The following is a 14,007-nucleotide window of genomic DNA, read 5'->3' on the forward strand; positions in this document are numbered from 1 at the left end:
TTCACCCACTTGAAACGAAAGTTGATCATCATCTGATAAAAAAATAGGTTCAGAAATTTCAGGAGGAGAAGTTGAAGGATTTCCCTGATACAAAGGAGGGCCTTGAGAGGACTGTCCAGCAAACCTAAAGTCAGGATAAAAGTCGAGAACACCAAGAGAATCAGTCTCATGATCCACGCTCCAGTCGATAGGAGGAGGACCTCCAGGCACTTGTATTTCCTTGTGGCTTGAATCACGAACATCAATTTTGAAGATTGAATCATCAACCTCATGGAACCAAATTGTGCAATTCCCCTCCAAGTTGTAGTATTGCCTCAATTCATACCAACCTGTTGTTAGGCGAGGCCTTTGCTCATTCATGTTAAAGCCAACAGTATGTTGCTTCATTGCATCATCAATTAGAACCCATTGTGGCTTTAGCTTGTTGATATTTTTCCTCACGTAAGCAGGACTCAGTTCACCCTCCCTCTGTAAAAAGGCAAAATTAATAAGAGGAAGAGAATGGAAGAAAATGAGGAACATGGAAAGGATTTAGCAAACTTTGATTTACCTCTAAATAGCAACTTCTAACAGGAAAGAAACTCTTGTAAAAGAGGCGTGGATGGTTAACTGGATCCATAGCAAAATTTGGAAACAAAAAAGACTTTGAGAAATATGGAGAAGTTGTCATTGGAACGTATGAAGTAGAGAAGTTTATATAGAAGAGAAAGAACCAAATGGCATGGTGGTTGAGTTTCCATGCAAAATGTGGAGGTTACACGTGTGTTAACCTATTGCACCCTTTCAAAAGAATATGATTGGGAATATGAATTTTGGCATTCAATCCACATTCAATGAGCAATGATTAGATTCAAGAACAAAACATCAGTTCACATATGAAAGGTTGGTGTAAAGGAAGGATTCTTTTGGTCTTCACGTGGCTACATACTTTTTTTTTGCTATCAATAGTTTTGGGAATGAGGAACTATAAGGCACTACCCAATTTAAAGAAGAAATTGGAAGTCATTAAAAAAAATTATAAACGGTTTTGGGAATCCAAAAGGATGAATAAGAAGATAGAAAGAAGTGGGTTATAATAAGGGACAACAATTTTCAAAAATAATTATTGGAACTAAACAAAATTAAAAAAATTAATTTTATTTTTCTTCATAGGGTATTATAACCTAGAATCTATTCATATTTATAGAAAATATAAATATATTAACTTCCAAACAAATAAATGTTATAAAATTAACAAAAATCTGTTATGAATGGGAGATAATTCACGTTAAGGAAGGAGGGGGGAATAAGTTATTAACTAATCATATATTGGTGATAGATGAATCATTTTAAATTGGGGGTATATTTAAAATGAATTAAATATAAAATTCTATTTTTTTTTGTTACTTCTGAAAACAGGATATAAAAATCTATATACTAACAAACAGGTTTTGTGTAACATGAAAAAAAAAATGGATACCATCTAAGTAGATCAAACCCTTATTTTTAAAAGGGATACGTATATGTTATATTTTCAAAAAAATATGTATGCTAATTTTAAAATAAGGGATATTTCCAAAAAGATAGAAACAAATTAAGGAAGGAGGGGGGACTTAAGAAAAATAAATTTTATAATCGGAAATTAGGGAATTATATATAATGAAATACAAAAATTAGAGTTAAATAATATTAAACACTGTTATTACTTAGAAATTTTGACCAATAAAAAAAGAGAAATCTATTAACTCAAATTCGTATTTTGGGTTGTTGAGTTGTTATAGAAACTCAAAGTATTAAAATAATCCAATTTATCTTACATATGAATTCAATATCTCATAAACGAATTTCAATATTTCTAACTGAAATTGATATAAAGTAAAATTATGTGCGTGATATCCAATTTTGAAAAAAATATTATTAAGTTGATAACATTCATGTGGAAGGAAGAAACAACATCCAATCTTTATTTGATTTGATAATTCTTTAACAATTAAAAATAGCATTTGTCCTCACTGATCACACAACGTTAGTTTTTATTGAAACATAGCTTCAAATTATGATTTAAATTGATAATATCCTTAGCTGTTTGACAATATCAAAAGTAGATATTTTTTGCAATAATTTCATCGTTATACACAAAAAAAAAATAACTCGTATGAAAAATACTAATGAAAGGTAAATATAACAAATGCTAATTAATAGATCAACTTATGGAAAAAGGGAACATTGCATAAGATAAACGGTGTATCCGATCATCGGATGAAAAAGTCAAGTACATCCCTTAGAGGGCAAAATTGAAAGGATCTTCAAAATGACAAACTACAAAATCATAATGAAAATTCGCATAACACCATCAATGGCTCATAGAGCCAACAAAAAACATCAAAAAACAAAACACTTTTGAATAGACATAAACTCTCTCAAATTTTCTCTTTCTTGACCATCTTCAGAGGCTTCTTGTTGTCAGAAATAGGATTTGCTTCAGGGCTAGGACGTTTAGCAGGAGGAGAATCATTGCTTTCCACATGAAGAGGTTTCTCAGAATTCACATTGTATGGTAGGGAAGCTTTGATGATACCCTCCGTTTCAACATTAAGAGCTTTGTCCTGCAGTAAAAAAAAAACAAAAATTGGATAAGACACTTATATAATATTAAAGGGTGTAACTAAAATCTTAATAAATTTCTCACATGAGATAACACAAACCTGAACATTCTTTTTAGAAGAAGCAGAAACGTTCTTTTTAGAAGCCACTGATTTCATTTTTTGTGGGACTTTGACCTCCTTATCATGAGCCTTCATTGGTGTAATATTAAACGTTAGAAGAAAGACAATATAATAAAAAATTAATAAGATTTAGATCCAACTCAAGAAACTAAAATTAGTAAAGGAAATTTCAGGACCAGATCATCGTGCTTAGTTGCTGAAAGCTCGGGATTTTCTAGGGGGGATGATCCATTAACACCACTAACTAATTTAGAAGAGGCTTCAATAGCAGCAGGTTCATTGATCAAGTTATATGGATAGCAGGCTGTAGAAGAACCACCGGGAGCACCATTCGAAGCCTTACAAACATCAAGACACTGTAATGGGAGAAGACAACACTATATTATATTAAGCAAATGTTCAAAAAATGCATTCAGAGTAAAACCAAATACGATTCTAACATCTTTTTTAGGTAGAATTTCTGCCTTTCCCTTGTTGGATTTCTTTTGGGTTTCGAACTGCATTTTCAGTTCAGAAACAGGAGCCAACACTATAGAACCTTCTCGACAACCTCTACTTTTATCAGCAACAGGAGAATTGTTTGAAGAAAGCCCACCAGCAACATTAAAATCTTCATTAAGATCCTAATTTCATAAAAAAAGAAAATTAGAAAAAAGATCACAATAATGAAAGAAACAAAATCATAAAATCAGGTAAGATGTACAAAACCTTAGCAAAACTTGAAGAAGATCCTTGGCCAACACTCCCTGAGCTAGGAGTTGTTAAAAGCATATAGGGAGGAGAGCTTTCTAAGTGGGGATTTGCGTTCTTAAATTGGGAAATGACTTCAGGATCAGAACAAATTCTCTTCACCTTATAAGATGGCTCAAACCATGTGTTGGAACTATTGTCAACTTCAATCTTGAATAAAAATGACTTATCAATCAAACTCATAATCTCCGACGGAACCTGAGAATCGCTAGGGTCCTGGAATTGAAAATATAATTTAGTTAGAGAAAAAATAACACAAATTTAATTGAAAAGTAGTGGATTTAGGTATATATGAAATAACCTTATGGCATTTTTCAACCAATTCAGAACATGGCTTATTAAGAAGATTGTTGGCCTCTTGATCAAATAAAACAAAGGTTGTCGAATCTTTAGCATCCATAACCCTCAAACGAATTTTGTATTTAGGAATTGCAGTAACAACATGGCGAACACAGGCTTCACAAAAGTACATGTCCTCAGCTGGGTACACCTTTTTGTTACACTTGCAAGCAGGGTAATACCAACTGTTGTCATCAGGAATGAATTTAATAGTGGCAAACACAACACAAACAGATTTCTGATGAAAAGAAATTAGAAAAAGTTAGGGAAATGGAAAAAACATTATAAAAAAAAAACAAACCAATAAATAAAAACAAAATAAAATAAACAAACCTCAGCCAAATCTTTAATCTGCTCAATGGTTTTCCCTTCATTTTGTTTTAGAAAATCCTCTGCTGGAGATAGTTTTGCCGAATCCTGAAGCTGGCAAATGACTTTAGCAGCAGGGCCATTAGTCTCAAAAAACCTTTCTCGAATTGGACCAGCTTCATCAATAGCACGATTAAAAAGAATTTGGGTTGCCCCATACACGTTTTGAATGCTAGGCCTCCCTGTGAATTACAAAAAAAGGAAGTTAGAATCTAAGGACGCCATACGAATTTAATTAAGGAGAATGATTTACAAAAGAACAAAAAACAAAAAACAAAAAAAAACCTTTAAACGGTTTTATCTTCGCAAATTGGACAACAACTACAGCGTTCGTCATATCCCCAGAAGCCAATTGCCCAACAATTTCATCCACATATTTTCCAAAAAAAGCTGCCTCGACACGAACTCTAATCAAAAGAGAAAAACTCAAATCAATAAACGCCACATAAGATAATTGAATCAAAATTATGGTACAAATTTACACATACCCTTCCTGTTCAATTTCTAGTGTGATCCTCTTTTGCACTTTACCATGCTTCTCAAACTCCTGCTCACCAGAGGAGCCAGTCAAGATACCTATGACATCTGGAAAAAATAAAACTTTTAGAGGACCATAACAACGTTTATATAATGTAAAAGAAAAACAAAATAAAACATAATAACAACAAAATCACAACGATTCTACAAATAAATATATTAACAGAAAAAACAAAAATTGAAATAACAAAAAAATAACGTATAAAGATAACAAAAAAGAGCAACAATCAAATTAAGGGGAGAATAATTTATAGATTGAAAGAAGAATGAATAAAAAAATAAACAGATAAAATCTACCTATGAGGAAGGATGTGTCAGGATCCTTGAAGACAACATCAGATAGAGGCATGAAGGTAAAAGGTTTTCCTGTGATGGGGGTGTTAACCATAAGCCTAACACTGGTATGCATTTGAAAATTAACCTTGTATGGATGAGAGGTCGTCCTGAAATCACCGCCGTTCTCACAAACACCAAAAAATGATATCTGGTATACACAGCCCTCAAACAACTGATTCTTGAATCGGTAGACTAAAGTACGCCGGATTGAAGCATGTATTTTGCAGCCCTACATAAAAACAAAAAAGGACGTTAAAAAAATATTCTCAAAACATAAACCCATAAACATTGAGGAATATAGGGTAAAAATGAAACCTTGGAGTCCATCAAAACCATCTCCAACGATGAAGGGAGCTTAGATCCAGAGTAGCTAGGAGTAAACCACAACCTTACAACCTTCACAACAATGGCCCAAGTTTCTTTGGAAGCATCAATCTTGGACACATCATCAACTCTGAGAGACATCTTAAGAGGGAATGAAGAACAAATTATGAAGAGGAAAAACACTTAATTCAGAAGGGATTGTGGATGAGGGCATCACAACACAACTACTTATATAGAAGACTCTACATGGGTTGAAACCTTTGAATTTTCATTTCAAAATAAGAATTGGAAACAACAAAATGAGGGGGGATGAACAAACAATTATTGGGCACATATAGAGAAAATCAAAACACAAAGTCCCAATATTCATTAAAGGGGCGTGAACAAAAAATCAAGGAATGGAGAATGGAATGTTGAGCCAATAAATGGAAGATGATGAATTTGATATATATTGGGTTAATAAGGAATTCTCATTCTGTGTATAAACGTGAAGACATAATGGGTGAAAGAGAATAAAAGAAAGGAGATAAAATAGATGAATTTAAAATTAAATATTTTTTATTTTAATTACTTAGTGGGCGGTTTATATAATACATAGGGAATGTAGAAATACAAATAAAGGAGGTTGAATAATTAAATCATTTTCGAATCTAAATGAAAAAGGGACCGGATTCATAAAAGGGAGGATAAAGAGAGATAAAATCAATGAAGATTAATGTTAATTGTACATTGAAATTTGACCAACAATAAACACTCAATGATTCTATGCTTATGCCAAGATAATGGGGGAGACCAACTTAATGGAGATAGTGGAAGAAGAAGGAAAATGAAGGTTGGAGGAATAAAAATGAATATAATATTCATGGAGGGACACGTGTCACGTTGAGATGCAAAGGGGAGGGAATAAAATATTGCAAAATATTCAGGAGCTGAGGTTTTTGATAATGACATGCTTGGAGTGTTACTGCTTTAATATATATATTGATGTCACAATAATATCATGTAAAATATTTTTTAACTCTTAATTGAATTTGTTAGGATAATTTCCCATACGATAATTAGTGGTAAGAGTTAATTATGAGACATATTAGTTGATAAGGGGAAGGTTTGAGAATCGATCTTTGAAGGTTCAAATTTATCTTTCTGATGTACTAAAAAAAAGAATTTGTTAGGTGAGATTTATCTGTTTAATGTGTAATCTCCAAGCCTCGAATAATTAGTGTTATGACTGCTGGTTATAGAAATACCTTAAAAAATAAAAAATAATGGTATCTAATTCTCTCAATTGGGAAAAAAACTTGACTAATCTTTTTGTTGGTTACAAGAGGGAAAAAAACTTGACTAATCTAATCATTAATCTTGTGTATTTATAGTTAGAAACACAAATTAAATCAATGGTTAGATTGCGAAACTTAACATCATCAGTAATCAGTTTTTTTTTTGCCTATCAATTTGTTTTTTTACAATTAAGATGATATTGCCCTTCAAATTTATTGATGATTCGTCATTATGACTCTTTGACCTATTTTTTCAATTGTGCTAAGATAATTTACTGTTCTTTTAATACTTATTCATTATCTATTAAATATTTCTTTACTTTCTAACTATTATTTATTAAATATTAATTTGTTGCTGTAAAAAAAAATATTAATTTGTGTTTCTCATGACATAACATTAGTTGAATGAGCCTGTCAAAAAAAAACATTATAGTTGAATCAGAAATGATAGAAACACACTCTCACATAGATAAGAAAACAATATTTTAAGTATTTAAATTAAAATTCAAGTTTAATCATACAGTACTCATTTCAAGAGAGTATTAAATAATGTTTTTCCTAATAGTGTCTTTATATATATGAGAGAAATAAACGAAAAAAGATAAAACATATTTTAGAGGGTAAAATAGGAAAACAAATAATACTTTTATGAAAATTAACAAAATTAACTGCACTCTTTAATATGTGTGTTTCTTATTTCTCTAGATAGTTAAATAGAAACAGAGGTGGATTTAATCATATATACCATAACACATACATAAATTTTAATTAAATGATTGTGCACAACATTTTTACCTTCATTATAATTAAAATCATATTTATAGTATGTAAAATATAAATTGCCTTTTTGATGAATTTAGAACATTAATTTGTTTTTTTGAGTTAAATTAATGAATTTCATTCAAAAAGTTCCATAAAAGAGTCCCTACCAATAAAACATTAATTTCATACCATAACAAAAGAAACCTTTTATTGATGAGTTTAATTTCTATGCACCGTCGGTGTAAAGTTTTTTTACACCATCAACCAATCAGATTTCAATAATGTGAGAAAATCTCCCTTTTTATTTAACTTCATTAATTAATGTGGTACATCCTTGAAATCTGATTGGTTGACGGTGTAAAATTTTTTTACACCGTTGGTGCATCATCCTTTTTCTCTTTATTGATTTAATTTCATACCATAATAACTCTATCTTTCTTAAATGGCATTTATCTCCTTTAATAATTAATATTTTTCCACCTTTATTGAAGCTACTTTTTCTTTATTTTGACTAGTTTTCAAAAGCTGACATACCATATCCATATCTATCAAAGTCTCTTCTCACAAGTCAAACCACTATAAATTGGAGAAGCGTTGCTCTCTCATGCCACTCTCCATCATCTTCAATCATCGCATTCCCCTTTCAACCCTTTGATCAGTGTTCTCAGAATTCTCTTCTTCTCGAAGTAATTAACCTCCATCACTCACCATAGTAAGCTCTCTCTCTCTCTCTCTCTCTCTCTCTCTCTCTCTCGCTTAATTCTTCTCCTTCAAAATCACTCACCGATCATCGCTCTTCTTTTCCCTCATTTTCACGTCGTCGCTATATTCCGATCCACCATTGTTACATGCATCAAGATAAAACCAGAATTTCAATTTCGTCTTCTGTTAATCTTGAATTGAAAACGCGAAAATCATTGTTTCATATCAAGAACGATCATCTGAGATTCTGAGTAATATACAGTACTGTTTTGATTACTCTGAGATCAAGAATCATCAATTTTATCTCCTCTCTGTTCATCAATTAGGGCACAATAAACAATGATTAATCAGAATTATCAGATCAATGTTTCTTTAATTAATAATTATTAATTCTTTTTCTGTGTGTGGTGCAGTTTTTATTGTTGATTGAAGATGTCATCGTCGTCGAATTCAACATGCGCGGCGTGCAGGTGCATTCGGCGGAAGTGCACGGAGGATTGCTTCTTGGCTCCATATTTCCCGGCGGACAAACCGCAACGGTTTGCGTGCGTGCACCGCGTGTTCGGCAAGAGCAACATAGATAAGCTACTGAAAGAGCTTCCAGAGTCGCAGCGCTATGGCGCGGTGGATTCGCTCGTGTACGAGTCGGAATCTCGCCTGAGGGACCCTGTTTACGGCTGCGTCGGGTTAATCTCGGTGATGCAGAAGAGGCTCCGCGAGATGAATGCTGAAATCGCCGACGCCAAGAAGGAGCTCGGGAATTACCTCGGCCCGGAGGAGTTGAAGTACGTGCTTGCTAACCCCGGTGGTGAGATACCCCTCAACGCCGCGCATGATCTTCTACCGTTTCCTGCCAGTAACATGGTGGTGCCGGTGGGGATTCCGGTTCCTATTGAGCAGCAGTTACTGGAGGCGCAGCGGGTGGCGGATGAGCGGGAGGTTAGAGATGGGCAACTCCCCCGCGGCAGGCAGATGGGGATTCTGGATCCTATGGAGCAGGAGTTGTTTGAGGCGCAGCAGCTGGCGGATGCGCGGCAGGTGGTTATGAGCGGGCAGGGAGGTAGGCAGGTGGTGGCGAAGGATTCTCAACTGGAAGAGTTATTTGAGGCGCAGCAGATGGCGTGGGCGATGGCGGATATACGTCGGCCGTGCCGCGGGTTGGTGATTCGGGAGCAACAGGAGCGGGAGCTTCTGGAGGCGCAGCAGCTGGCGGTGGCGCAGCAGGTTGGTATGAATATGAGCGGGCACGGACGTGGCAAGCAGGTGATGGCTCAGGATCCTCTGGAGCCGGAGTTATTGGCGGCGTATGAGCTGGCGGCGCAGCTGACGGGTATGGGCGGGCAGGGTGGAGGGCAGGTGATGGCTCAGGATCCTCAGGAGCAGGAGTTACTGGAGGTGCAGCAACAGGTGGTTATGGGCGGGGAGGGCGGCAGGCCGCGGCCTCAGGGGCGGGACTATTGGGAGGTTCAGCAGCAGATGGCGGCGCAAGGGGCGATTATGGGTGAGCACGAGGGGAGACAGGTGATGTTTCTGGATGCTCAGGAGAAGGAGTATCTAGAGGCTCAGCTGCTGAAACAGGCGATAGAAGAGAGTCGGCAGCTGGAGCTGGAGCTTCAGCTTCAGCAGCAAGCTATGCTTTGGAACTATGGGGAGCAGGCAGTTGGTGCTGGCAGTAGTGGTGGTGGAGGGTTGGGTCAGGAGATTGAGGTTACTGTTCATGGTGGTGGTGGTGGCGGTTTTCATCGGGGTGAGGCTTCTGGTTCCCACCAGGCTCTGTTTGATAATGTTGGTAGTAATCAGATGCAGCAGCAGCAGCCACAGCAAGGTTGGGTTTACCATAATCAGGACCACCATGTTCCTCACCACCCTCCGATTGAGGCGGCACAGCAAGAGCAAGGCAGTAATCAGATGCAGCAGCAGCAGCCACAGGCACAGCAAGGTTGGGTTTCCCTTAATCAGCACCACCATGTTCCTCACCACCCTCCGATTGAGGCGGCACAGCAAGAGCAAGGCAGTAATCAGATGCAGCAGCAGCAGCCACAGGCACAGCAAGGTTGGGTTTCCCTTAATCAGCACCACCATGTTCCTCACCACCCTCCGATTGAGGCGGCACAGCAAGAGCAAGGCAGTAATCAGATGCAGCAGCAGCAGCCACAGGCACAACAAGGTTGGGTTTCCCTTAATCAGCACCACCATGTTCCTCACCACCCACCGATTGAGGCACAGCAAGAGCAAGGCAGTTATCAGATGCAACAGCAGCAGCCACAACAAGGTGAGGAATACCATCATCAGGACCATCATTCTCCTGATAACAACTCTCCGGTTGAGTCACAGCAAGGTAGTAATGAGATAGAGCAGGATCCACAGCAAGGAAGTAATCAGATGGAGCTGGAGCCACAGGAAGGAAGTAATCAGATGGAGCTGGAGCCACAGGAAGGTGGGGGGGAGTACCATCATCAGCAGCAGCAAACACAGCAGCCGATGTTTGCGGGTCTTGGAGCGGGTAGGAGCGTCGGTCCTTGTTGTTGATTTCTCAGTTTCTGCTTTCATGGAATGTCCAACTAAATAGGTATGTGTTAACTCTTGTTTCTCTCTCAAATTTTGGTGCCCCAATTGCCATTTCTGTTCATGTTTAGGATCTTAATTTTGGCTTGTTTCACTAGGGTCTATCACACTATGTGGCTCTTATTATGCATGTGTAACTGTAACTAGCAATCTGGTGATGATAGGAGTATCTGTGCCAATAAACTGAATGATTTATCTAAGATTGATGAACAATTACTACTGGTGTTTGATAGATGACTGTTTGGATTTACCATATATTCTACTACTTATGATATGCTAATTGGAATGTAATGATGAGTATTAATCAATCTTAACTCAACTCATAGGATCTATATATTTACTAAAATGTTTTGATCAGTAGTTTGATTTTTATCAATCTTAATTCACCTTATGATGACTTAGGTGAACCAACATTTTGCATGTATATGACCAAGCAATCAGATTAGTTCTGTTCTGTTTTACCAGTTTAGCATGATTAGCCAATGTGATTTCCCTTCTTCACCTAATATTGGAATTATGTGCTTTGTATTGAGTTAAAGAGAGCTTGAGGAAACCAACATGCTAGCCCAAAAAATAGGGATAAAATGTAAGATATGCCAATTTGGGTGTTCGAACTGGTTTTGTCAAGCTTCTGTGGTATCTAATCCTAATCTTAATTTTCAGCATGCTATCCTTTTCTGTGTTAGTGGTGATTCATACTACCAATTTTAGCTCTCAGCAATATAGAATGTGCAAGATATTTGATGAAACTTTGTTGTGGTTGACATGTACTAATATACCCTTTGTTTGGCTCTCTTGTGCAATTCTTGTTTCTGGTTGCAGCTATTCGGAAGTTTGGCATAGAGAAATTTTAGCGAGCCTGAGTGGTGGCTAAGCATGGTCCCAAACTTCATTTTATCCATTTCTATATAGCATCATAGTCATAGACTTCTCGTGGAAATATATTTTTTGAAACATTCTCTTGGAAATATTTGGTACTGTTTGATGGTTTAACTCACATTATTAGTATAATATAGTACCAAATTTGGCAGACAATTTGTGGATTATATCGTGTTTTTTTTTTTATTATATATCGTACTTAGATATGGATAACTCTACAATGAATTACGCAAGTCGAAAAACGCGCTTTTGATGCATGAGTTTCCACGCAAAATATTGATATGATTTGCTAAATCTTGCTGGACCTTGCTAAATCTAAAAAAGATTTAGATAAAACATTGTTTCAAATTTTGTTCATCTCAATTTTTTTTTGAAAAATATTAGCAACACTTTTTTCCAACTTTTTTCAATACTCTTTAATTAATTGATTAAAATTTAAGTATATGTGTGGTTCATTAGAAATATGGAACTTACATGAGGTCAAGTGTCTTAAAAGAAAGTGTTATTAGAATAGAAGTACAGGGAATGCTTCCTGCCTCTCTATGGGATCCGGGGAGGAAAATTCCTTCAATTGCATGATATTTATTGATTGATATGTTTAAAGGGTCACAACTCACAAGGGTGCATGCTGAATTTTTGGATCGGGTTCAACCAAGTGGCCCACTCCTAATAGGGGAAAGATTCGTGTAATCGTGTTTGATGATTGGTGCATGTGTTGTGTATCAAGAGCTGAGCCTACTCTAATAGCTTAAACTAATAAGCATAAAATGTGTCAAGCACCATAAATATATACCACCTTTGAATAAACAACATGATAGAGAGAGTAGGAGTGAAGATCATAATTCAATGAGAAAAGGAATGTGATAACGTTATTCTTTTCGTATTTCTCTGCACTTCAGAGGAGATGTATTTGAGAAGAATATTTTGAAATGGGTGGGTAATGATTCATTCTCACTTTACTTTCTTTCCCATTTTATTTCTACATAAAATATTTATCTTCACATTTCCTATCATATCATATATCATATCACTTGTTTCTCTTACTTCTCTTTATATTTAGTTAAGATAGAGGTGGAAATGTATTGTGAACAAAACATAATATGAAAAAAATAGATGATGTGATAAGAAAGAACAGAGTAAAGATAAAGTAAGTAGATTTTTTTATAAGCAAAAAATATTAATATGATGCACTGTTAGGTAAATGGAGTGGCGGTTTTTAAACGAGAAGGGAAGTCTATGGTGTAAGGTTCTAAAAGCAAAGTACAGTTACGTACACCCTTCTAAACCTTCTTCTTGGTTGCAGGGCTTGTGCAATTCTTGCTTCTCGGGTAATAATGAAAGGTGGTTTGATGACAACATAAAAAGGAAACTCGGGAAGGGGAACGATGTGTTATTTTGAAAAGATGACTGACTCAACCAAGATAAATTTATGGAGAAGCATCCTAAAGTTATTTAACCTATCAACTCAGAGTTATTGCTGTGTGAAGTAAATGGGGTTTTGGTTTGATGGAGTGTGGAGTTGGGACCTAAAATGGAGGAGAATCTTATAAGACCCGGAAATATTTTTAAGGGAGAACCTAATGTTGGTCGTGAAAGTGTTTTCCCCTCAAGAAGGCATCCTCGATAGCTGGATTTGGGCTGCTAACATTGGTGGCATCTACTCTATTAGTTCACCATATGTCATTTTACAGGGAGATAACCAAGATAACTCGGGTTATATCTTCAAGTACTTGTGGGAAATACTTGCACCCTATAATGCGATGGCCTTTGGGTGGAAGGTTTTCCATGACAGAATCAAAACTAGAGTGAATCTTAGAAGAAGGCATGTGATCCACTGTGGGATGAAGAGACTTCTTCTCATCTTCTGTTTTCATGTCCATTTGCGTGGAATAGTTGGAAGGCTTGCTACAAATGGTTAGGAACTTCCACAGTTTTACCTAAGAATGGTAAGGTCCATTTCCTCCAACACATTTTTCAGTGCAAGCATATTCAAAGAAGGGGTTGTTGAGATGTTGAAAAATTCATCGACACTTTGCAGTTCAAGTCTTGGAACTAGTTGTGCTACAAATTTAAAGGGTTTTGTTGTTCCTTGTATGAATGACAAACACACCCGTTCATTTACCTCTCTCTCATGGGTGTATCGAGGATTTTCTTGTTGGGGGGCGAAATATAAGACTAAAAAAATCTTCATTGATCATTATATAAACTTTTAATAATAAAAAATTATTTAAATACAAATCTTCGTTCTTTCATAGTACTAAATTTATCTATCAACAGAGAGTTTTCAGCAATTTCTTTCTCGATATATACAACTACTAAATTCCTAAGGAGACCATCTTCAATTTTTTTGACAAGCCGAAGTCTTAACAACTTTCATTGCAGAAAAAGATCGCTCTTTAGATATTGTTGAAACAAGGAGTGCCAAAACAAGACGTATCAATCTATCAACAAGTGAAAATATT

At 36.0% G+C, this 14,007-nt stretch overlaps 2 protein-coding genes across 2 annotated transcripts; one reads left to right on the forward strand and one right to left on the reverse strand.

Annotated features, from left to right (window-relative positions):
- Positions 1–2,190: 2,190 nt before the first annotated feature.
- On the reverse strand, positions 2,191–5,787 carry LOC130710092 (replication factor A protein 1-like). The gene is made up of 11 exons (XM_057559249.1): positions 5,352–5,787; positions 4,998–5,265; positions 4,652–4,748; positions 4,449–4,570; positions 4,128–4,345; positions 3,757–4,032; positions 3,414–3,671; positions 3,146–3,328; positions 2,882–3,061; positions 2,685–2,774; positions 2,191–2,585 (listed from the first exon to the last, which is right to left on the reverse strand). The coding sequence occupies exons 1-11, from the start codon at positions 5,499–5,501 to the stop codon at positions 2,400–2,402; spliced, it is 2,028 nt and encodes a 675-aa protein (XP_057415232.1). The 5' UTR covers positions 5,502–5,787; the 3' UTR covers positions 2,191–2,399.
- Positions 5,788–7,998: 2,211 nt separating this feature from the next.
- Positions 7,999–11,689, forward strand: LOC130713873 (chromatin modification-related protein eaf-1-like). Its single transcript, XM_057563693.1, has 3 exons — positions 7,999–8,111; positions 8,515–10,670; positions 11,489–11,689. Exon 2 carries the CDS (start codon positions 8,534–8,536, stop codon positions 10,628–10,630), a length of 2,097 nt encoding a protein of 698 aa, XP_057419676.1. The 5' UTR covers positions 7,999–8,111; positions 8,515–8,533; the 3' UTR covers positions 10,631–10,670; positions 11,489–11,689.
- Positions 11,690–14,007: the final 2,318 nt, after the last annotated feature.

This window comes from Lotus japonicus, chromosome 4, assembly GCF_012489685.1.
Source record: "Lotus japonicus ecotype B-129 chromosome 4, LjGifu_v1.2".
NCBI lineage: Eukaryota > Viridiplantae > Streptophyta > Magnoliopsida > Fabales > Fabaceae > Lotus > Lotus japonicus.